The 27,256-nt window shown below is 33.3% G+C and overlaps 2 protein-coding genes across 10 annotated transcripts in view; both read left to right on the top strand.

Moving 5' to 3' along the window:
• Positions 1–27,256, top strand: part of LOC113403506 (uncharacterized protein) — a 130,455-nt gene that overhangs the window by 16,622 nt on the left and 86,577 nt on the right. The gene's annotated exons all lie outside the window — the stretch shown is intronic.
• LOC113403508 (uncharacterized) lies at positions 11,266–13,562 on the top strand. The gene is made up of 2 exons (XM_026644087.2): positions 11,266–11,724; positions 11,804–13,562. The coding sequence occupies exons 1-2, from the start codon at positions 11,266–11,268 to the stop codon at positions 12,506–12,508; spliced, it is 1,164 nt and encodes a 387-aa protein (XP_026499872.1). The 3' UTR covers positions 12,509–13,562.

Here is a 27,256-nt window from a genome sequence, read left to right as displayed (position 1 = left end):
ATATTCTACCACCAAACAGTATTATGTTCCGATTTGAAGGGTGAGTGAGCCAGCGTAACTACAAGAACAAGGGAAATAACATCTTTGTTCTCAAGGTTGGTTGAAATTTCTTATAGCGCCATTGTCTTTGGGCGGTGGTGACAACATACCATCAAGTTGCTCATTTCGTCGTCCACCTATCTATATAACAAAAAAAAGTTAAATCGTTAAGTTGCAAGCTCTGGGCTGCTAGTGAGAATTACTTGATAAAAAGCCAATAAATATTTTTTTGGAAAATCAAACCTATAGTCGACTTCTAGGGAATAAAATAATCGCACTTCATTGATCGATGCATGAGCGAGAGATAAGCGAAACGAATCCAGCGTGGAAAACAATCCTAAGAAATGATTTGCTTGATGAAGGTCACGCGCATTAACCAATGAGTGCAAGTTTCCTTTGAGCTCGTTTTGTGGAATGGACTTAAGGCACTTAGAATCTGCAGCGAAATAATCTTACCACTTAACGAATAAGGTAGTTTTGGTTATAGCGTGTATCAAAAGCAAATCTCATGACGTCACAAGTAAATTAAATTACACAACAAAATAAAAATTTTCGAAATTCGTTTTTTATCTTTGATGCACAATCTGAATAAACAAAGTTTCGTAATTTCTACTAATAATAATAATATATTATTAAAGTTATTCTATAATAATCTATAATATCCTTAGGACTATTGATATTTAAAGCTCAAGGTATACAATAAAAAGGGCCTAAAGTCACATTAACTAGGCAACTCATTTGCCCGCCCAAAGTCCGCGTGTCGTGTCCTCTGCCTAATCCACTTTTAATTTTGATTAATGCCTCCCCAGAGCCGTGAGCGGTGAACTGCGTTCCAAATTCAAAATTAGGTCTTTTTGCATTGTCGCGGTGTTGTTTGCCGGCTTAATGGATTAATGCTCTAGGTTGTGACACCGAAAATCGAAAAAGGAATATAACTTTTTTTACGTTACAACTAGGCCCAACTTTATACCGTTTTATGGACATATATTTTTTTATAAAATATTTATTCATATCATGAACATAATTTGAACTATTTCGATTTTTTATATATACTATAATAATTAACATTGGCTAATGTTTGTTAATTTACACAAGTTGATGAAGTTAATCGTACTAAGACTTTCATGGTAATCAAAGTTTTATTATAATGAGATTTTTAAACTGTGATATAATTTATAATATTTTGAAACATGAGTTTCTTTACCCAATATATTTTCATTTCAACGTTCATTGTAATGTTACACCTCAGCATACCCCACTTTCCTAGAGCTGCAAGAATATCGGATTCCTCCCCGGGGGAAACTTCTTGAACCCTGCTAGCGCTTTGATCTTCACGGCAGACGCCTGTTCAAGTTAACTTTAAAATAAATTTATTTACTTTAAAAAATACTTGTCGCTGAATACAAAAGACAGTTTAAATCGTTAAAGACAATTTGAGTCGATACTCGAAGTTTTAAATGAATTTAATTTATATTAAATATTTCATTCTTTTAACTATATATAAGAAATTTATGATCTAGTGAATTTGGAATATATATTTATAAGAAAAGTAAAATAGTAGGTATATACGGTACTATTGACGTCATTTCTCGTTTCAATTATGTTCATGAGTTTTCGTCTGCAGCTTCTAAAGTCAGAAGTTGAAAGAGCAATGCGATAGGATATTAAGTCGTTTTATTCGCGACGGTAATAACGGACCACACGGACTGCGGCGGAAATCCGCCACATTGCCTTTAAGTACGGGACGCGACATATACTAGAAATATGTTTTTACTATTCACTTCTAAACAAAGTTATATCGTTGAGATTTTGTTAAATTTCATATAAGAATAGGCTTCGACCTATTGGCGGGTTTTGATTGACATATTAATAATATAAAGTTCAGATTAGCAATTACATTTATTTCAATAAATTAGATCAGAGTCGTTATCTGAGTCGGTTATTTTTAGTGTCTGTAGATATTAAGCTTTCTGAATTTGATACTTAAACATGACACAGCCAAAGATCTAATGTATTGACTATTAAAAACGTTTGTCTCACAATGAGTATGTAATCATAAACGCGTCAATCGATTCTGATAAATGTAGTATCATTATAAGAGCGTCATAAATCTCACTATGACAGTTGGAAGGTAGACAGACACACAAACGGGTGAACAAAATGGAAAGGCCATTTATTATACTTATTTCTAACCAACAAATAGTAGGTTTGGTTAAAAAAGTGTTCTAAATAGCTTACTTGGCTGTGTTTTTTTATGGTCAGGATTTTGTTTAGAGTTTAAATAAAAAACAGCGCTACTGTAAAAATGTATGTAAGTTGAATTTCGTAAAGGGACTAGGAGCAGGTAATAAAATTGCCGATTACCAGGCGGGCATAGTGCGCCGGGAGTATGCCGGGAGTGGGTTCGGGCGGGGCGGACGCGACGTGGCTTCCTGCACTTCCTCGCGGAAATAGGGCCCGTTCCGGCCGTCGGCTAATGGCGCGTGCCTCTGATGTTATGAACGCCTAGTACTCACGCTCGTTAGTTCAGTCGGTGACAAAATTCTTAGAGCCTTTTCTTCTTTCTTGCGTTCTCTTATTTTTTTATAAAGAAGTTCTTTTATTAGATGCATTGATTTATATTTGCATTTATTTTAAGTTCATGATATATTGGACTAATTTATTCACCTATAATTATGGTTGTTAATTAAAATTAAAACAACCGTTGAGCTACTATGAATACACAAAAAAAGTATATTATGGATAAAATTAGAACGCAAAACTTAATTTGAATAACATAACTGCAGAGCCTAAATAAATAAATCATTATCCCTACATTATTTGTGCGTTACGAATTAATGCGCTTTTATTCATAAAACATTATTTTAAGAAATCATATAAGGAGGCAAATAAAATAAATCTTGAATTCTTTAACAATACTATTGCTCAGCATCGATATCTGTTAAGTTCGTCGTACGTTATACATCACTTCTTTGAAGTTGTGAACACCACACATCTAGAGTTACCGACTCGTGTTGCGAACGTGTAGTTATGTAGAGGAGTGCTATAGAAACGGCCGCCGTGCCCCGGGCCGCGCCTCGACCGAGGTGCTGACGGGTTTTACTGCGACTGATATAGTTTGATACTTGATGTTATATATTTTATTTTACATTATAACTTAACATTCTTTGTAAAGTAAAGGTATTTTTTTTAATGATTTTTTATTAATTTAAGTGTATTATTTTATTTTAAGGTTTAAAATGTTTATTTTAAATCAACAATATTTTGTATATTTATAAATTTATTTATATATTTCAATCTATCTTATTAGAGCAAAGAAAATATGTAGTTCCGAAGTTTGAATTGGCGCTTCAAACTTACTTGAAAAAGTTAATTTTCCTAGAAAATAGTTAAATTTGAATACAGGGTACTATTTTCCATACGTAAGTAGACTGACAACGACAAGTTCCCACCCAGATGTTCACTGACAGTCGGGTCAAACCCCTCGGGCGCCTCCGTGTCACCCTCATTACGCGTCGTGTGATACGCACTTAACGTTCACAATCGCTCTGATTTAAAACACTAATTCTTGGATATTGCAAAATAAAATGTATGTGAATTCTACCTTATTTACTTGCTACATTAATTAATTCTTTGTTCCCCGTAAATATGTAGGTACTGTTTAAAATCGGTTTCTTTTTTATTTATTTAATAACAATTACAACTGTTTTATCAAACACAAAATTTAACTAGATAGACTTTATGTTGCAGGCGTAGTATTGTAAAATATAGTAGCTATATTCACAGGTTACGCAGCTGTTTGGCAGTTGTTTGACAGTCGACAGGTTCAACCCTTGCCACCTTGTCTCCCCCTACGTGCGTGTGAATCATGTATTGCACGCACTTAGCGATATCCAATAGGCACTGTTGATTTTAAACGCGCTTTAAATCTTGGTTTTATTAAAATGAATTGCTTTTTTCTTTCTTATTGAATGAATTTATAATTTGAAATACGGGAATAGGATCTATACTAATATTTTAAATGCGTAACTCTGTCTATTTGTTTAACTTTGACGGCCAACCTACTGAACCGAATCTGATGAAATTTCGGTATGAAGTCAACTTGAACCCTAGAAAGGACATATACATTTTATACCTAACAAATGACGACTAACACATTAAACGCGAGCGATGCCGCGGGGAATAACTAGTTAGTAATAAAAAAAGGTTAGGACCTAGTAAGGTAAATACTAGTCTAAAAAGCATGTAAAACTAATTCAGAGTAAAAATTTGTTCAATGAATTCTGTAGCTCGTATTCAAATATATTTTAGCGTCAGGTATCTCGCTAGATTGGCATATTCTCACATTTACTGACTCTAGATAATGTTGATGTCAGGCCACGTTGCGTCACTTGCGAGAACATATACTCGTATATAAGGAGTACGGTAGTATATGTTTCGTATTTACATATGAAGCATTGCAAAACATACCTTATTACTTGAGAACAAGCGCACTGTGAAAGAAGCGGTGAGTTTGCTCTCGACTTGATGGGTGCCGGCGAGGCCAAGAGACAGATAAATATCGTTTGTAGTTCCGTTTATATCTCCAGATTTAAAACGGTACGGATGCTAAATGTTACCCGTTCCACTAATGAAACACTTTCACATGTAACATGTGATTAAATTAAGCATACCTTTCGAAAAGTACATTTCATTAGTACGTAAAATGATTTTCAAAATAGTAACTTATTTACTTTTTATTAATTTTAAAAAAAGAATCATTTCGATCACTATTTGATAAAAGAGAAGAAACTCTTAGGGACTAATTTTAGATGAGATTTTTGGAGCATTATAAATTACAGCAGCTATGAACGCTACTTTACACTCATCGCCTTTGAAGCTGCGCGGTCAGTAATTTTCTCTCTCTCACTTCAGTGGCGTCTGTGTATATTTATCATTATGATATACTGGCGAAGGCCTTTATTGTTGCTTCGCTTTTGTCCTACCACCATCATGTAATTGACAGTATTGTGTATTGTCTGGATAGGTATGGTCCATTATGATCTTAAAAACTTGTTATACGTTTTCTGATTTTGTAATATCATTACGTGAAAACATCTAACTTGATAGTAACATAAGGTTTTCATAAAATAATATAGGTATCTTCTATATGTAAAAAGTCAAAGACAAATCAGTTCAGTACCGTTTTGCTTCTCGGTTTGCCAACCGATTTTCTTTTTCTATTTGGTAACTATTGACGAGCTTTGGTGCTATCGATTAAAATATAAATACAAATATCATGTTTTTAATTACAGTAATTTATGAAAATGTTAATTATTGTGATTATAATTTAATTTTATATAGTTATCACATTACATGTAAATATGACTGATGAAAATGATTAAATATTAAAGTAAGTTTCTTGTTGGTTCCCTACATTCCTAAATGGTGGAAGTTTTGTATTAGTTTTCTCATGTAAAATGACGATTCAAAAGTGCATTATGAACCTTAAAGAACCTATTTAAATAAGGTATTCAAAATACTTTCTACTAATTCATATTATCTAATGTTTTTCTCTATTTTGTCGTTACGAAAAATCATTAAATAATATAAATATATATATATTTATGGTTTAGATTGGCTGAAAATCCAATGGGCCACCTGATGGTAAGCGGTTACCACCGCCCATGGACAATGGCCCAATTATATCATATAACCTAGTATTATTGTAAGTCAATACGTTTCAAGATTTAAATATTAATATTACACCTGTAGTGTCTATTGGCGATAGACGTCAAAAAGCCATCACAGCATTGTCCATTCGCACAAAGTACTAATCAAGACAATTAACTACACGCATTGTTCGATCAAATTGAGGAGAATAGTCCGATAGGTTACGTGGAATGCTATCCACAGGTAAAGCCGATCTGTTTACGATTCTACCAATTCGGAATATCTTAGCAAATAAAGTTTGGTTAGTTGTATTTGGTTATACTGAATATATACATACATAGTATACACTTAATTTGTGTCCGTTTTTTTTATTTTTAACATAATTTTAAATACTATAATTATTAGACAACTACTTCTTAAATTAGTACCTAACTATATTGTCTTTTTTATTTTAATTATAAACTTAATTACAAATAAGTAGAATATATAAACAAATATCAGGATCTTCAGTAGTTCAAAACCATCAAGAAGACTAAAGAGAAGACAAAAAATATCAATATTTTTATGCTTAGGTTTTATTTTCCATTTTACAATTGCTAACAAATTTGAGGTTGAGAATAACTAGTGACTGTAGATTATATATGCACTGACGAAGGCGCGTCCCTACACGCTAAATTTTTGGTGTGTATTAGTATGAGTGACGTTTATGCTTACAATGTCTTAGTTGAAGAAAACAAACAAAGAGTCAGATGTTATTTTTTATTACACGCCGTTAACGTGGAGAGACTTCGTAAATGAACAGATCTATATCGAATTAGACCAACATTAACTCATAAGATGTGTCTCATCACGTCGTATTAAATTAACTACGTATAGTTTCAATTTTGAAGTTATTTTGGTATCCTATGTTAGGCTCGTTAATGTATTATTGCTGGGCAAACTCTCCCATTCATCTCCTTTTAAGGTAAAGGTTTGAAGCTTACTCCACTACTTAAGTGATGACCCAAAATTACTAGATCAGCTACAAATGGTGCTCAAGCATTCAACATTTGCAAGTCAGGCGTCCTACGCAAAGAGAATATCAAATATTTAAGACGGGATGATAGTCCAAGACGTACCATTTAAGCTTCCTGTTTACAGAGGTCGCCTAATCTAGAGACTGAGACATATGAGTGAAGATCTCAATGTAAATCCATGGGACGGGAATATTCGCGTTTATGTGGAATGCTAGATACATCGAGGCTGCTAGGAATCGTGCCAATTCGAATCAATCTAATGTCACGGAATGATGGAAATATATGTTTTAATTGAACACGGTATTCAGTTATTTCGTTGAGAGATTTGTTGCTGTTAATAGTTATAGATGTTACAACCAAGACTCAAAGTTAACTTTATTAGAGATTATTAGAGTATTTTTTACGAGCCGACCTGCTGTAGCTTGCATTTGTTGGATGAAGCTCTGTCTCTCCCACACCTCCACAGTTTGTAATGGAGCAGTATGGTGGAAGACGCTCCTGATGATATCGTACTGACCGATTTCGACCATGCCAGTAGAACAAGGGAGACTAGCCAACTACGTAGAGAATATTATAGTGGACAAGTGTGTGCACAAACACAGGTAGGAGCACTAGCTTTAAGTGATTTCCCAGGCACGGTATTATACCTACTTCCAACTTCCAGATTCCGAGATGTATTTTTCGATAGAAAAACCCTTTTTTTATTTCATGCCCAGCGAAACCGTCGTGATACAGCAAGTCAATTTCTATAAATATAATCTTGTACAGCATATCTACATGTGATAATTTTAGCATAAAATTTAACTCTATTAATTCTTGTAATTGTATTTAATTAAACACTTCCGTATATTACAAAGTTTATTGTAAAGCTTTGATATAATATCTACAGGTTTTATTATTTTTTTAAACGAATACTTTGTACATGAACGAATATATGTTGACTTTGGGGAAATGACGAAACGTTTGTATTGTAATGCTGAAATTGAAACAACTAAACCAATATACATAAAACTTATACCAAAAGATACAATGCGTTTTGGAAAAGGCTTAAGTATGTATAAAATTATTACAAAGTTGCTGCGGTTCACAATTCTACTCGCTTTAAATTAGGCTATTGGCGTGACAAGCGTGATTTTCACGTTCTAGTTTAAACTATATTAGGTATAAGGTAAAAAGAAGCTATCATATAAATTGCATGTACACGCTACAGAACCAAACACATCGAGACTAATGCATCCTGTGTGTAAAAGCTTAATATCCGTTTCCTGTCACAAGCAGGCACCTTGTAAGCTAAATGACGTGTCTCAACGTCTCCTATCGTAATATCATTCGTTTATCGTAGAACACTTGTATTTTCCTTTTTTTAATCTCTGGATTTAAAAAGATTAAATTAGGTAATTAAATGTTCTTATTTTTTATCAAAATTATTATGCTATATATCCATATTTCTTGATATTAATCAAAAATTACGATGAGATTTAGTTGATGCACTGTAAATATGTGCCGAATCCGGTATGTTTTTTTTTTTTGCTTTAATGTTTCGTCAGTTGCAAGATAAGCTGATCTGTTGAGTGTTAATGAAGTACTCGAAGGCAAAGAGACCAGTTTCTATTCTGTCAGTCTATAGGTCTGTCTGTCAGGTATAGGTCAGTCTGTCTATAGGTTAGAGTAGGTTTTAAGAGTCGAGCTGCCTATATTGGGGTGATCTGATATGCTTATTGAGGAATCGATTTTTACCTTTTTCCACCTTGCTACTCTAATACGACAACTGAAGTTTCCGTGTTCTAACAACGACCCATCTCGACTTTAAACAGAATTTAGAACAAAATCTAAAATTATGAAAGACTAGCCACCTGCCCCCGCCTCACGTGAGTATAAAAAATGTCATTATACAACTTTTAGATTTTAGAGCAATATAAAAAGTTTTTTTTTTTAATTTTTATTGAATATAGAAAATTTAACATATGCAACTATTATTCATATATATATATACAATGAATCGCTCTGTTCATTGATGAAAACAACACTAAAATCCGTTGTATTTCGTCCGTCCTAATTATACCAATATTTTATATTTCGTTATACATACCCTTATTTATACAGGGTTGAAAATCACTTAATTTTACAGACCGAGTGATATCAGCTTTGATAACCGTTGCGCGCTTCCTTCAAATTCCATTAACTAAGCTAAGGGACGCTGCAGTAGCAATATTTCGCTGTTAATGCTTTTTCGCTTGTGCGGTTTAAAAATGTCTGATTTTGAGTTAGTATGACCGCTTTATTTTCAAAATTATAATCGCAAGAATTGAGCAGAATAATTAACTTGCAAGTTGATGTCTATATTCATATTATAGTTAAAATTTGTTTGTTTTTACACTCTGGAACAATTGATCCATTTCTAAATTTTTTTTCACTGGTATAAAGCTACATTAATTCCCGAGTGCCATAGGGTATGAATTATATAGAAATCATATTATTTTCTTTATTAATAAATTAAACTCGTACGAAGCCAGGGCGGGTCGCCAGTAATAATATAAAAAACCAAAAAAACATAATATAATGACCCAAGAATTAAATACATGATCTAACGTAAGATACTGTTTGAAATTACTAATTAACTTATTTTCAGTTTCAGTTTAATGTAATCTTATTTAAATCTAAATATTTAGCTTAGACTGTCACTTGTATGCAAATCATGAATGCAATAACTTATAGGAGCCGTGTCAACGGTTCACATTATTTGACATAGTTGTGTACGCTAAGTATTTGCATAGAATTGATAGAACCGTGTCAAATTAAGTTAAACGTAATTGAAAAATGATACACAGATACAATGTGATAAACAATAATACAGTACTATTCTGTAAGAACTCGCTTCGTATCTCACTCGACTTATACGATACGCTTATTTGTACCGTGTATCGTTTAAGTATTATAATTATTATTGTCAATGTTTAATCAATTTTTGGCATTTTATGAACGACTTCTGTGATGAGTTTTGGTTTTGTTTGTTACCAACTTATGAGTTAAATATCATACAATTCGCAATAATTACGTTTGAGATGAATAAATAAACTAATTATGTCATCCTTACAACCGAAAACCATCTAAGTTCATCGCGTTCAAAGCTCAAAAATATTTTAACGAAGATAAAACCCAGCAGCCCGCAATTCCCGGCTCCATTACCCGGGTCTAGAATGGAGCGTCGGCAAACAAGAAATATGTGAAACGTTCGCGGTTGCCACGAGATCCAGAAAATGAGCTGAGATGTTTCACCAAAATATACCAAAATATTACGAAGTTATATCCGAAATTTCATTTGAATATTTCTATGTTTTTATTTTAAAACTATGTAAACTTATTCGATTGCAAACAGAATAATTAAATGAAAAATTATTTAATACTATAAAAAATATTACTTAAAGAAAAATTATCTTTAAAAATTATGAAGTACACGCAAATATGCAATTAAATCCTTATAATCTATAATAATCTTTATAATATAAAAAGAATAAAAAATAAAATCTATACAGAAATAATATATTAATTATAAGTATGTAAAAGCTTTATTTTTACTAAATTATACGTACATTTATTTATACAACAAACAGATTCCCTATATTTACGAATAGTTTCCTGAACACAAATACCACTTAATAGCACAGATACTCTATAAAAAAGTTCTACACAGATACCTAAAACATTTGCAAGTTAAGTTCACAAATCGCCAGCATGCATAGACATCGTTTGGTCGCAAACAAGAAATATGTGAAACGTGAAATGCTTGCTAGCGCTTGGCAGCCACGAGATTGAGAAAATGGTCTGTGTACGTTTCCCGCCAGATTTGCTTCTGATGAAATGTTTCGCTGCATTTTGAAATTTTATACTGTTCTTTATTTTGTTTGTACTAGGAGATCATACGCGTGATACGTTTCGTTGTTATTTTTTTTTTATTTTATAGTTAGTATCAAGATGTGTTAGGTGAATTAATAAATAATTGTTTATATTTTTACTTATATTTTATATATGATGTATTTTTTTGTTTTGATATAAAACAAATTCAACTACCTGTTTCACTAAAATAAAGGTTAGATATACATCTCCATAATGTGTTTCTTTTTGCGAGCGAATAGTACATAAGTTTACAATTATAGAATTGTGGTATCTTTAATATCATTCAACGTAATTTGCAAAAAAATATAATTTATTTATAATTATAATTTATTATTGTCGCCCACGTCGAGTATCGTTACGAATTGTCAAATGGTAAAAAAGATAAAGACAATCTGTCTTGTGAATATCTAGACTTTGTTTATGTATGTGTACATTCTATTTATAGTTTAAACTTTCTAAGACGTCCGAATAAGTATCAATGTGCGAATGTGTCCGGTCGTTCTCCGGTCGCCGGTCGCCGGTCACAAATCTTCCATTTCACTCCGGCTCGTCCGCGACGCGCTGCGGAGAGGAAATAGCACGCTTGAAAGCACGCGGCTGCGTATCGGCTACTCCCGAAATAGTCCCCCCGCGCGGGGTGTCGGCCCATCGACGTGCTTTTAGTATGCTGCGCGCATGCGACACGCCCGCACCCTTCTGCGCTCCTAGTAGCTCGACTCGTAAACACGCGAATTTATATCGCAATAAATTAAAAAAAATATACACAAATGATATAGACGAAATGGTTGCGATACTAGCCAATCCTAAGTGGAGCGAAGACCTCACCATCCAAATGATAATTGAGTACGAGAAACGCGAGTACCTCTGGAATCCAGTGTCCGAAAACTACAAAAACAAGAAAGTACGCGAACAAGGATACGTTGAAATAATAAAAACATTGAATCTAGTTGATATAACGGTTAAAGAACTGAAAAATAAGATAAAGAATATACGATCGTCGTACAGCGTCGAGTTGAAGAAAATTCGCGCGGCGAGGAAGGCCGGCGCGCATGCGTACCGTCCAAGCGTCACGTGGTTCGAGCACGCAGACAGGTTTCTGCGGGCGATCGTCACTCCGAGCTCCGTGAGTGCTTCTTTTATTTATGTAGTTTAGACATGCGCTCTAACATTCTAACTTTGTAGCGAAACTTTCTTTGTTTTAGGTGGATAACAGTCTTCTCGAAATACCAATGAGCGACGACAGCGATGCCGTTCAAGATTTGAGCGAACGAAAATCGCCCGAAAAGAAGAGCCCACGAAAACGACGCAGTTCAACGCGATCGTCAACTCCGTACGTTTTAAATACGCCATCCCCTCGACCGAGTACGCCCTTCGGGCTCAATCAAACTTCGTCCCCATTCGGGATCCTGCCGACCTCGACGTCCGCTCCATTTCTTAATCCCCCTGTCGGTATAGCAACGCCACTAACTACATCGCTCGCAACGATTTATCCGGTGCCGGCAAAACAAAAAAAGAGCAATTTCGACGAACGAAGCGACCAGTCAGAAACGGCGCAAGATTTGAGTCAGCATTCTGAGAACGGGAACGAGAATGAATTCGAAATGTTCGGCAAATTGATTGCGAGTCAACTTCGCAAATTGCCTTTGAGTTTGGCTTTGGACACGCAGTTAAAGATTCAAACGCTTGTGAATGCGGCGAGAATACAGGCTGTATATCAGCAGTATAGCTACGCGGGCCCGTCGCAGGAGGCGCTGTCAGTGCAGGCTCTTTCAAACGGTATATTAGCAAGCATGGCCTCACAAAGCCCTTATGCATCGCGTGTAATGGACATGAGAAATGATTCGCCCGACGATTTGAATAGAGATCTAAAAACGGAATATTGTGTAGGATCTGAATTGGAAGATTAGTGGATGAATTTGAAATACGTTGAAAGTCTTCGGACGTAAAATACGAGTAGCACTGCTCATATATCGATAAAAATATAGAGTTCTAAGTAGTTGCCGTAACTTCAAACCCTAGGACTTCAAAACCTTGTATAATTTTTCTAGGATTTCTAAAATGAAGTAAACGAAAAAAATAAAACTTGGAGCAGAAGAAAATCTATGGCATACATCATGCCAAACGATTTGCAAAGCTATTTCTGAGACAATAGTGATTTTAATTTTGGTAAAAATCCAAATATATATTTATCTTATCAAATCGTTGACAAAATCAGTGCCAAACATGTCTCCAAGAATGATTGCGGCATATATGTTAAAGTATTTTATAGCACACGACAAGTACCAAATACAATATACGTATTATAGATAATTTAAAATATAACGGCAACTATCTTGTAAACTCAAGTAGGTATGTGTTTTAGATGTTTCTATAAATGTGATAGATGTTAAATAAGCCGCGATTTTATACATGTAATAGTGATGAAATGCCAAAGTACAAATTATATACAGAATTACTTATATACGTGAAAGAAAAATATAATAATGAAATGTGACATCAAAACATATTACTAGTCTTTGATTCGGTGTTAGATTTTCATGTTCGGCTGTGTTTAGGTTATTTGAGTTTGTATATTTTTTGTTTAGATATTTTAACTAAAAGTTTCTGAAATTATGATCAAATTATTACCTTTCAGAACTACAGAAATATTTCGTAATTGCGACATATTTTGCAATAATAACGTAACATTCGATTTTTCAAATTCGAAAGTATTTTGATATTTTTTATTTTTTTTATAAAATTTATTAGTTTTATTTAACATATAGTTATTGTGTATATTAGAAGTTTACGAATTTATTTTCAGTGTGATAGCAGGTAATGGAGGAAAAGAAAAAAATACCTCAATATAGATTATAGTATAGATTTGATATTAGTAAAAGTATATTTTATCTGTTGTTCGATGTGCCACAATTATATAAATGGAATGTGATTTATTAAAAAAATAAATATTTTATAAATGTGCCTTGGTCTTTTATTTGTAATACTTATAACTCCATGATATTATTCATCGGTTTCTTTTTATGAAATAAGATCATTGACACGTGACTGTTAGTATTGTGTTGAGTACTAAACATTTAAATTAACTGGTGTAATTAAAAAAAAAATCAAATTTCAAAATAACCCGTGGTTATATATCTATCTATTTGTTCATTGTGAGTCTTACTACGGATATCTTTACTGGACCGATTTTGATGCCATTTTTGAGTACGTTTGAGAGAATTGAATGGCCTTGGGTGGTTTAAATTGAACCCTATTGGTGGCTCTGTGGTAAAATGAACTTTGATTTCACCCGGACGAAGTCGGAACGGCCAGCTAGAGATTTAGTTTCCTTCAAAAAGAGTTTTTCAAGGTGTGTTTTCAAAACTCCCTCGGGGTTCGCGCCCTTGTTACAGAGATTTCGAGAGCGCTTTAGGGTTACGCAACTACTTAAAATACACTTTTTTTGTTACTTGATGAAATAAAAAAAAAGTTGCCATCAAGTTGGCTACACGGTTTATATAAGAAAAAAATATTTTTAATAAGGACATCTTGATTTTTTTTCTCTTATTAATATTATATTTCCTAACTGTTTCGCACGCACGCAAATAATCGAATAATTATTTAATTCAGTCTATTTTGTTCTTTAATTACAAGTGTACCATCTCAGATAATGTTAACAGACACTTAGGATATAACAAATTGAAATAAAGGCTACAATTGCAAATCAAGAATAAATATTTAGTATATAAGTATGATTTTCACCCAAATTTAAATATGCTATACTTTTTCTTTCTCTATTCGCTTCGATAGGCATGCTTGACAGAACATTCAAAAATGAACATTACGTGGGTAATGATTGTCAAATTATCAGACGTATTTTAAAAAAATATTTTTATTGCAATGGCATTGATCGCGCTAATTGATTCATAGAGATAAGAGTTAATTTTTGTTGTCTCTTTCTTTTTAAATTATTGTTCAAGGTATTATAATGTTCCAAAATTTCTACGAAATCTATGTATCATTTTTTATTAATATCTGCTTTCAACTCATTAGCTCGTGCCTCACATGTTCCGTTGAAAGCCCTTTGGATAAAGAATATATAGGATATACGATTGCACACATAACCTCATCCTTTACATTTTTCATCACTTTATATATTGCAAATACCCAGTTAAAATGATTTCTAAAAAGTATCATTCAGATTCTCGTCAGGTGTGTAATTGGGTAACATCTTGCAAAATAAAAAAAATTGACACTACCGTACCGTACCGTACAACATACAAATTAAGCATAGCCTGAAATAAAGCAGGAAGAATGACACACTTCGAAGCTAACTTAACTCTACCTAGTCGAGAATTTAATTGGTCATTCCAAGTCACAGTTGCTGCAATAATAATAAAATTTAAATAGGTTGAAACGCGTCAATATAAAACTCGACACAATTATACGTCTACAGCTTTTTGTTGTAGCTGTATTTGCAGAATTTGCATATACTGTGCTAGTTGCAAGTGCCGCATCGCCAATTTGCATATACTGTTTTTATCTCTTGACAAAATGGCTCTAATACGCAACGTTACAAGGGGATTATGCGTGTTCGCTAACAATAAAGGCCATCCCTATATTGTATATAGAATATATTCCCTCCGATACGCTAGACTGTTTGAACGAATCTCAAACGAACCAAACGTATTTGATCGGGGTTTAAGCAGATTTTGGGACCGTTTTTTGAAGGACTAATGAAGTACATTTAATATTGGAATAAATTAAATAGAAAATAGGTCTTTCTAAATTGCTAAAGTGTGGGAAGACCCGATGCGAAGCGTTTATTGTAGAAAAAGATTCGACTAAAAAAAAAAAAAAAAATTACGTATCGCATTACACTTAATGGCGCCGATATCTATCAGTTTCGGTCAGCAAATATTTTATTTTGCTTTTAACAGCCCCATTTACTTGCAGCTGTGGTCGTAATCGTAAACTTAGAATAGCTGGAGACGCGATGGCGAAATAAAATCGCTTCCGAGTGCTTTCCTGTTTACTACAGCTTCTTATTATGGCGGCATCTGCAGAATTTGCATATACTGCTTTTTACATGAACGGAATCAGACTGACTCTGGCATTAGAAGTGGGATGCAGTAGGAATATAAGGCATATTTAAGCTTTATGATATGCATAAACAACCTTATGTGTAAGGTTTTTTTCACCTTTAACTTATAGTAACGATAAACCTGTATATTTAATTGTATGTTTCAATACAACTTTATGGATAAATAGAACGAATAATTACTTCAGAGAAATATATTTACATAATTTAACAAGTATAAAATAACCGCTTGATACTTTATACAATAGCTGCCGCTGCTAAAGTTGTGCGGTTAAAATAAGTTTTTTTTTTAATTTTCCGCAATTGAAGCGCCACCCTGAAGTCGTTAAGGAGAAGTTCAGTGACATACACACGTAGAAAAGTCTGTATACTGCCTTCCGTATTGCATATCCTTAATACTGTGATCTATGCATATTTAGTAGAGTCGGTCCTCGATAATACTGCACAAAAAAAGGTCCTTTGTGGCCCAGTCCGAACCTAGTCGAATATAAATGCATGTCCAGCCCGGAGCGCCGAGATGGTTACCGCTCGACGCATTTGCACCTAGCTCTACCACCAAGCGATCTTCTCCAAAATGCGCTGCTAAGTTTTATGTATATTGGTTTTGTAGTATTTTTCAGTAACTAAAAAAAACGTCTCCTCATTTATTAATATATAGACGTATAAAGCTTTATCTATAATTTATAAATCCATGTAATATTACTAATTACGAATAAATTTGAAATTATCTTAAAACATTTAAATTACTTGATATTTTTCGAAATTCGAATCACGTCACCCGGAAGTACAGAGTAACGATGCGATAGATTTTTAATCAGTAGGAGGAAACCCCTTGTAATTGGTCAAGCGTGGAGGGTATTGTTTTTACGTGTTGGTAAGGATATAGGTTAGATTTCCGACGGAAATTTTCGATCGATTTTCGTGAAATTTTTAAGACGATAATTTTTTTTAAAACGCCATCTCACTGGAACTTCTAATAGTTTGAACCAACTCTTGACATCACTAAAGCAATGCCAACAATTATATTTAATATATGTATCTTATGGCTGTAATTACACCGTGTAGGAGCTGGGATGGCACAGTGCCTAGAATACGTGATACTTTGCTGAAGATTGCGGGTTCAAACGCGGGCAAATAGAACTAGTTTTTTAAATAATTGACGTGTTCATCTCATGCTCAACGGTGAAGAAAGCATTTCGAGAAAAATCGGCATTTGTTGGATGTTTTTTTTCTAATGTGCACTCATAATCCCACAATATAAGTGGAATAAGCTACGTATCCTCCTAAAATGAATAGAGAACGCCTCAGCCCATCAGTGAGCCTTAAACCATTAGCATTATTTTTTTTACTTTTTTTTAAATTATGGCTCAGCCGCACTTCAAACCGGAATACAGCTAAAGTATTGATGTTTAGTAGTTAAATGAATCTGGTGGTAGCTTTACTTTAAATAGTTTGTTAAATGACGATTCAAAAGTGCTTGTAAAAGCCTACTCGAATAAAGTATATTTTGATTTTGATTTTAAAATGGCGGTCGTATTTGGTACTCTTTATTTGGTACTCTTCAAAATTAACTCGTTGTAACTCGATGGTTGATATGTATAGATTGTGTATCTATACTTATAAAGCTAGAGTTAATATTATTGAACGTTAATCTCAAGAACTGTTAGTCTGATTTGAGATATTCTATTTAGTAGGGTAGTAAGGTAGTCTGCATATTTAGGAAGGCAATTAATTCTTATATAACTATAGACCTTGATCGGAGCATTAAATTTAATAATAAAATGTAATGTACATTTAAATTATTTTTGTAAGCTTATGAAAATGAAGAAAATCAAACAAATACCTCATTATAAAATGTTTTTTTACCGTCGCTCTATTTACTGTATTTCTTCGTTTAAGTATTACTGATAAATTCCGAACGAAATGCAACAATAGTACATTTATAGTCTGTACGTAATAGTTTATATTCCCGCCAAAATACTCTGGAAAGTTCCGCCATAATTGCAGAGACACGGAGCGAAATGACGCGCGGGAAATGAATTAAATAGAATTCATATTTTATTATTAACAAGCGGCAGTCCCGACTTTGCACTCGTATTATGTACTGTGATTAAAATTGTTTGAAACAGAATATTTAAATAGAAGTATTTAAAACTTATGTGTATATTTGTAAACTCGAATATTATAAATTTGTGGAGTCGGATCTATACTTTCCACATTTGTTGGAAACACAACTAGAAATCAAACCTCCTCCGAACTACTTTCGGAGGTTTGATTTGGCCAAACATATCACTACGATTTATTATCTTTTACACGAAATCAATTCAAAAACTGTACAATAGATTTGTGATTCGAGAAGATAAATCTACCGATATAATTAAAGGGATTATCATTTTAATTATATCGGTAGCATAGGCGAGATGGTTATGTATTCATTAAATATTAGTACTAGTTTCTTAGCATAGACGCATTAAACGATTTGACGAATAAAATGTTCGATTCTCTTCCTCTCGACTTTCATAGTAATGCTCATTAGAAAAAATTGCGTCAATTTAAAAATTATATTGACTTTAAGGCAGTGAATATTATTCGTTTTTATATTTTTTAGTTATTTTGTAAATAGTATAATAAATGTTTACTATTTTAGAATTTTTGATAATAACTAAACAAAAAAGAAACCAGTTACTACTGTTTTTATTAAATTTTTACACCATCCTTAGTCATGGAATGAAATTCGTTCGCTCAGGGCTTAACTTAAGCTCTCGCGTGTTACGGGACGTGTCAAAGCGGGTGTTACTACGCGTGAGCGGGACACCGCTATATGTTAGAAAAGGTGGACACCACAGCGGGACCCGTAGCCAACGGGCCTGCCGTGGTGGCCGACGGCTTACATAGCTTACGACCGCGATCCTGTATACAGCATTTGATGCGGTTTGGTACTTGATGCGGGGCCGATTTTACGTCAACGACATAATATTTAAACAATTTATAAATTATTTAAACTATATTTTAATTTAATTTAAAATAACGTCATCACATGTTACAGACCAACTTTTTAGTTTAATAAAATTCAATTATTGTAAAATATAGTTTGGAACGAACACTGAATGTGTCTCTGTGAATTTAAAATACTGCTAGACTTTATGCCAAGACTGAGAATAGGGCATATAAGGAAGCTGAACATTTATCTTTTATTTTTTTGGCTCGGCAATACTGTAAGAAATTCTTGTTAAGACTGAGGTAAAAATTTACGAGTAGATAAAATATTTAGTGTCTACATATCACTGGAAATGCTGTGTTTTATAAGAAACACAAGTAGCTATGTAGATTATAAAATTAAAATAATATATTAAGCTTAAAACTTCTGTTTGTGATATATAAAACAATATGCTGAAAATCATAGTAAATCACGATCTCTAATTCAACTAATTATCGAAACCCCTAGTCACCTAGATTTTCCATACAATTTAGGGGTTTGAACTTTACACAGCAGTAGTTTACACCGACTCTTTATAATAATTGCCGATGCGCGGTCGGCGGCACCGATAAGGGATTACGCCCTGGCTCCCCATCCCATACTACTATAGGGCCACCCACACCCTGTTCGCTTGCTCTAGCTTTTTTCTCGCGAACTTGCACTTTGCGACAGAGAAGTGTATATTGAATTATGAATTAAGATATGAGTAAGTCCACTTGGGGGAAGCTTTGTGAATGTTTTTTGTCAAAATATATTATTATTTTTACTGCATTTATTTGCGATTTTACAAATATTTTAGCGTCGCGTTTTTTTTTGTGCTTCATTTAAATTACGAAACATTCATTTAATACTTTTACTTTAGGTTTCTTTTAAAAATGTGTAAGTAATATATATAAAATAAAAAGTCTTGTCAATTTCTGAGACAAAGTTAACAAGACCTCTTATTCCGTCAAAGCCTCGAGAATTTTCCCTTACATAATCCTGGTTTGCTCAATCCGCAAAACCAGTGAGTTCGTGACGGGGATTATATTTTTTGGCTTATATATTTTGCGCCCTACGAAACTCTACTCTCTCTCTAAGACGTTCTTTTAAGTGACAGACTTTTATTCTTGGCTTGGGTTATTATATTTTGAATATAAATTCGTTACGAGCTCAATATTTTACTTGAATTTAAATAGTTACCGCAATCAATAAATTTGACAAAATACAGCGTAGGACAATATGTATGAATCTAAACTTTTCAGCAGTGCATTCAAAACAGACAGTAAGCAATAAAGTAGCGATGCTTCAATCAAGCAGTCTTATAGTCGCAAGCCGATAGAGCCATAACGAAACACAAAGCGTAGCGCGGCGCCCGGACAGAAACCAGTCCGAGCAAATTAAATATGTAGGAGGCGAGCGCTCGCACCCACGTTATCAGGGCTGGGAATGTTGGAGTATTTTACAGCAGTCATTATTCATTATTAAATTAAAATGTGCCGCTGTCTAGAACAGATTATATGCATTTTTATTCAGTTAAATCTAGACTTGTATTCAATTGTAATCGTGACATAAAAACGCCTACGTCTTTGTTTTAATTCTTTTAAAATAAATGCACATATGTCATTTCTTACTTCATTTTTTATCTTGTAACTTGAATTAAAAATAGAATGTAATATTTATTTATGCAAAATTAACCTATTAAATAAATTACTACAAATTTACAAAATATGAGTTACATACGGACAAAAAAATCCTCGTTCATTAATGCTTTATTTGTTATTTGTCATAAGGTTAAATTAAATTATTTAAACCCGTAATCATACAACTGCGTTATTTAGAAAAACTAACCATACTTGTATCGTGTATTTATAACCGAACCATTTAACTAGCATTAAACGATAAAGTCTTATATATTATAAAAGTAAAATTATACCAACAAATATAATCATTTGCGACCCTATGCAGGAAACGAGCGCGGCGAGTGTGCCGTCATTAGAGGCGGCGTTAGCGACCCGCCGCCAGGCCAGACATTTTTTATGCAACCCACAAGCCGGCTTTTTTCAACAGCATATTGCGGTGAACTAACGCAGAGCAGGATCGGTCTAATGATACTCACCTTGCGGGGATGAATATCCATTGATTCCTTTTTTGCATCTATATTTCTCTTTAATGATAAATTTTAATATCTTATATAAGATTAAAGTTAGTTTTTGCAAACATCATCATTTATCTAGGTCACAACTTAATCTATTAGTATTTATTCTCTATGAATATCATACTCAAGTTTTTTGTATATGAACATACATTTATAATTATAGTTAAGTATAATATACATAGTTATATAGTTTATTTGTATATATATGCACTTAATGTTATCAATTCTTATGTTAATAAATTTATTTAAGTGAAGTTTTTAATATAAATTAAATAAATCTTTTAAACTAATTTTATCGAACTTTATATCAAATGGTTTAAAAATACTGTAATATTTAAAGTGTAATAAAAATATGAATAGTATTTTAGTTCAAGTAAGAATATTTTAACTAAAAAATTTGAAGCATCAAAACGTCCCGAACGACGTACTCGGCAAGCCATTAAAGCGCTCGGTGACAAGGTGACGTGCTCACCGCGGGGGCGCGATAACGCGGCCCGTATCCTGTCGTGATGCTCGCCTCGCTCGATATTGCGTTGAGCTATACATACTTCTCATATGTCCATGAACGCTCAGTACTTGTGTCGTCATATATAAAGTTACTAACTAACAATTATATTTAAAAAAACCTGACCTGACCATGAAAATGAGGAATACATAAGTATACTTAACATATTTTTTTGTTGCAGGTAATACCTCTTTCTGTAATTCTTATCACCAGTAAGCCGTAAGTGATAAAAACAATCATTAAAGAATAAAACGAATAGCGTATAAGACATAATAACGACGGTTAATGCAAAAGCTTAGTTCAGAATTTCTTTCAATAAATAATTTATCAAAATTACATATTTTAATATTAAGACCACCACTTTTTTTAAATTTTATACATAACTATATTGTTTTGTTATTAGTCTTATTTGATTCAAACTCTAATATAATGTTAAAACATTCAAAATAAAAAAAAATAAGAAAAATTAAATTATAAATTATGTAAGTGCGTCAGTCGCAGTATACCGCCGGTCGACAGCACGCGACGACGGGCCGAGTCGACTGATCCCCATGTCACGCCGTGCCTGCCACCGCCCGACAGTAGGGCTGGCACTATTCTAATAAAATAATTATATAAATGAAGAGTGGGAATTTACTTTATACAGTAAAGTAATTTTACTAGTACTTTATACAGTATAAACTGAACTGATTATCAATTAAGTATTATTAAAATATGTTAGTTTCCATTAAATACGTATACTTCCAAATCGGTTAAATGGCTGGCTGATGTTAAATGGCCAACACTGCCCATATACGTCTGCATTATAAGAAATATTAACCATCCTTTGGTGAGTGGTACCTACTATTTATTCACAAAGCCCTAGCTTGACTTACCGTATTCCAATCACCTTTATAGTTAGGTTTATTTTTATAGATAATCTTCAAAAACATTCCTAAGCTACAATTTCATTTTAATACCTTGTAACTACCATCCTTGTCTCAAGACACATTTGTTGATGTCGGACGCGATATAAAGCGGGACATACGTGCGAGTTCGCGGGACGGGTCGCTTCTGGACATAACCGTGGCGGTAGAGATTTTATATCATTTATTATTACGTATTTATTATCCGTAGTACGAGATGCAGTGTTTTTAAAAACCGAATCTGTTTCGGGAAATAAATTTAATGTAAAATCTTTTAAACTTACTGTTAAGCTAAATATATTATTCGTGATATTAAAAATACAAAATTGAATTCATACTGTTAAGCATCGGATTAAAATTATTAATTATACGTATTTTATGTATATAAAAATATCTAATTGTATGTAGATAAATATATATAAAAAATAGCAGTTACAAAAATGTTCAAATATTTAGGATGATTTTCATAGTATAAAAATGCATGTTTGCTGACTTTTTAATATTACACGTTACTGATGTTTGTTTACATTATTGACAAGTTCTAAGAGGAAAAGAGATAGCCTCGTTTCTCACAGTTCATATAAGTCATCTCACATAACGTCTCACATTATTCAATGTGTGGTGATGACGCGATCTCTTATGAGTTATGATCGCCTGGTATCATTTTCGCGCGTTTGAAACGTACAAAGACGTAAGTGTTAAAAGTCTCTAAACCCAGATAAGTGAGAGAGATAAATTAGGCAATTCAGCAGCAGATAGGAATAAATAAACAGTGTAAGAAAGAAGGGATACCGCGAAATCTACTCTATCGGATTGATATCTAATTAAATATATATATATATATATATATTTATTGATCTTTTAATAAATGTTGTTTAAAATATTTTTAAGTTGGTTGCAATATTTTCTAGGCAAATCACATTTCATCCATACTACATACATTACATACATTTTGAACGTCGTAGACACAGAGACAGAGTGAGGATAGAAGACCGATATCCAAAATAGTAGTAATAAATACTTCGTGTACCCATGATACAAAGTACGATTCCGTGTTCGCCTCGAATACTAGGAGAGCATGAACGTCAGCGAGTAGCGCTAGCGTCGTCGCTGCTATATAATTTAGTTATAATGACGGTATACACCATTAGCAGTGAAATGTTCTAACACGTAGCTACCCAAGTGTGGTATAAATTGAGGACATTACCAAGTAGGTGTTTGATTGATAGCCGGTGTAAAACGGATTCTCCGTTCGATTTGTATCGTCGCTATTATTACTATAATAAAACTTTACAATTACTCGTGGATACTGTGAACTACGTAGTAAATTAGTAATATTATATTCATTGATTCGTCTTTTCATTAAAAAAACGAGCCACCAAAATCCGATCTTTATAGAAGTCGGGTGAACTTTTCGATATTTTTTGCGAAAAATTTAAGACGAAAATATTTTTATATAAAAAGCTGCAAAGTTTTGTCAAAATACAAGAGAATTTCACAACGACCGCAGACGATTAGGAAGACCGTTTTAGGTGCACTGCAGACATCATTTTATTTATAGAAAAACGTTTTCCTTTAGTGTTTTGTTGTTTTAAAACGAAATAAACTGAATGTAATAAAAATAAAGATGCTATTAATGAAAACATACTAGTATAAAATACTACGGTAGGTTCTACAGTGTAACATGTTATATATACGATAAAATATTTGACCAATATTTAAGTACAGCATATACGTACATTGGTTATTTCTTCTGTAGAAGTTTAAGTATGTAAGTTAAACATAAATATATTTCTAGCATCAAAGTTCGAACGCAAGTTTGTCCTTCGGTGAGAAGACGTTTAATCGTCGACACGCTCCCCCTAATTTTTCCGACCACTTATCCCCCTAATCCAGAGTCTCGACGTTCCGGGACATTGTTTATTTGATCGATGATAACAGAGCTGTTTTTATGGAGTGAACTTTTCAGCTCGACTATAACTTTTTTTCCTATGTTAACAATACATTATTAAGTTTTTACTTTTTCTGTTCTTGCAGTTTCAAAAAATTTTTTTTCAGTCTGTTTATTTCGTCGAATAATATGCAATATACAAGTACGTAATTAAAAATTTGCAATAATCGAGAGTAAAATCGCGTCACACGTTCAGTACAGCTATTCTGTGACAACAAATTCACAATCGTTAAATGTATCAAAGTGACATGCGATACTGAAAATAAAAATTATATTATTTTCAGAATTTAACGAGTGAGATACGAAGTGAATTCTTACTAAATATCACATCTGTATTTTTTTCTTGCAAATACTGTGTTAAATTAAAAAAAATCAAAATCGTTTTTGTATTAAATTTACTTATAACCCAAAAAATTTACCAGGGAATAATAACTTAAACTAAGCATAATTTAATACGTTACGAATAAGAATAAAAGTGTCGGTGAACTTTATTTAGAACACAATGAAGTGTTCATTCCAATAAACGAGTAGTTCCAAGTTGTCCCTTGTTACTTGTCCTGGCTTTTCTCAATACCTTATTCTAAAGTCTCACAACACAAATAGTTTGTAGAAACTGGATATTAAGGTGCGTTGGAATTAGTGTAATGTGTAGGTGTCTTGCGTATCTTTTGTTATGGAATTTATACGCTTGTCGACCGACATTATATATTACAATACGACTATAAAACTGGTGCAATTAGTTTGTTTAATATATAATTATTATTTAGGCAGACCCTGGTAATAGCTGGATTTAAAAAATGACAGACAGAAGATGAATATAGTAATGTACCCTACTTGATAGTAGGGCAAGACCGTTTGGGTAAGCATCAAAACTCATTTATGTAGTGTTTCGGTTTGGTGGGTGAGTGAGTCAGCGCAACTAAAATCACAAGCGACATAACATCTTACTTGGCCAATATCTATGGGTGCTGATGATCGCTCATCACCAGTTGGCCTATGAGCACATCTGCTCATCTTGCATAATACACATAAAAATGTTGTGTTAAATTTTAGCGACTAAAAAAGCCGCCTTGTATGTAATAACGTAGGATGTCTACGTCAAATAACACGGTAGGTTTAGGTTGAAAACAGTGACGTCAAATAGTAGAAAAAGAGTTCCTGCTTCATGATTTCATCATTTTCAAAAGTTAATATGAAAATGTCTACAATATCTTTGAAACTGATATCTTTGAAAGTGAATCTCAGCATGACACAAAAAATAGTTTAGATTCATTAGACTCAAAAAGTAGATAAACTCCTGATATTGGATTAACATTTGCTGATAAAACATAGACTGAAAAACTTCGAACCAATTTTCATTCATTTTCGTTCATTAAATGAGGAGGCGGAGCAATCAGCGCGCCTCGCCTGTTCAGATTAATGAGTAATATTTGAACCTCCAAAAATCTGGTTATTACGCTTTGTCCTTTGATACGTGCACATGCGTCATACACATGCGTCGAAGTATTCAGCAAACAACTGGTTACTCGCTGTAATAATGAGATATTTCATGTAGGTTATCTGTATCCAGAATCTAACTGGTTTTAGAAAATTAATGCAACATACCTTGCAATTGTAAGTCGATACGGGAAATGTTAATTTGTGGTTGAAATGGAAATTCACTAAATAACCTTGTATATAGGTACGCCGGTAATAATTATTGTTTCGTTAAGAATCTGTGATTTTTTTGCATAAATAATTTACTGCTATCCGGTTGGAGGTGTTTTATTAAGAACATAAGAAAACTGACTTAATAAAAACATAATATATTAAATTTATTAAATAATGGACAAGGATCAACTATTGTTGGATAAACAAATGAGTTAAAGTCGAATGTACATATTTAATTTAAGAGACCAACTTCGCAAGAAACCATACCCCAAAAACAACGTACAGAGGAAAGACAAGTATAAGCTAAGAATTAGTTACAATCCTGGGCCAAATCACCCAGTCCCCCTCTCTGAGCACCCCTCATTACCGTCACCCCCCCTTGATTGATTGATTCATTCCGGGCTGCTACGATAAGTGCTCATACCTTGTTATCAAGTTAGGTTCTGTAATTTTGGGGTTGCCATGGTGTGGATAATAGTTACATCTATAAGGATTATGGATATTACTTAGTCTACGTCAGTATATTTAGGATACACATCACAGAAATGTTCACTTGCTTTTGCGAAAATTGACTTAATTGGACTTATGGTCAAATTACAACTACCCATTGATTTTTTTTAAGTTTTTCATTATCATTTTTATTTCAAGATACTTCCACTGAATAGAAATTATTAAAAAACATATTCAAGTATGCAATAACGCGAAAGATGTCATAAGTTTGAAATTTTATAGATTAAACGTGCACTATATACTTAGACGTCCTCTTAAAACTGGACATTCGTTAAAATATGCACAAACAAAGGCGCTGGCTTCTATAATAGGTAACCTTAAAGATATACACCATTGTATGGATTTAAAACGGTGTCAGAAAATGAACCACCGAAATACGATGAATAGTTTTATAACCACAGGTGCTTAAATTTATTCCATAGAAAGTTACGATTCGTTTCTGTGGGAAAATATCTTTATTCGCCCTGTTTATGGTGTTGTACCGATGCGGTCGTTTTTATGGCCGTGAATTGTGGAGTAGTTTTATGGCCTTTTCCAAGATACAAATAGCCAACGTCTTACGTATAAATCTTTTTGGTGTATTTTTTATTTGATACACATTACGGAAAATATCAACCCCTATGTAAGTTGAAAATTTATTGAAGATAATTGATATGACTTATTTATAAAATCCAACTGTATTTATTATAAAAAATTCGTCGCCAATCTTTTTTTTTAAATATGTCAAGTAACAAAGTCATAGAGCACCTTATTAATAGGAGCGCAGAACACATAAGGAGTTTTATAATAACAATATTACAAACATCGCGTGCGCTAACACGTAATCAACACGCCCTCGCCCGGCGCCACACTCCGCGCTTCCATGCAATTACTGACCGACCGCTACCCTCTAATTTATGATGCCCCGGTACCGCGCCTCAATAAATGTCGTCCAACGAAG

The sequence above is a fragment of the Vanessa tameamea genome, chromosome 25 (assembly GCF_037043105.1).
Source record: "Vanessa tameamea isolate UH-Manoa-2023 chromosome 25, ilVanTame1 primary haplotype, whole genome shotgun sequence".
Taxonomy (NCBI): Eukaryota; Metazoa; Arthropoda; class Insecta; order Lepidoptera; family Nymphalidae; genus Vanessa; species Vanessa tameamea.
This window is presented reverse-complemented; position numbering and strand designations above follow the sequence as displayed.

Excerpts from the sequence above, each read along its gene's own strand:
- LOC113403508 (XM_026644087.2), top strand. The coding sequence starts at position 11,266 with ATGCTGCGCGCATGCGACACGCCCGCACCCTTCTGCGCTCCTAGTAGC. Across the intron at positions 11,725-11,803 it reads CGATCGTCACTCCGAGCTCC|GTGGATAACAGTCTTCTCGA; the intron begins GTGAGTGCTTCT and ends TCTTTGTTTTAG.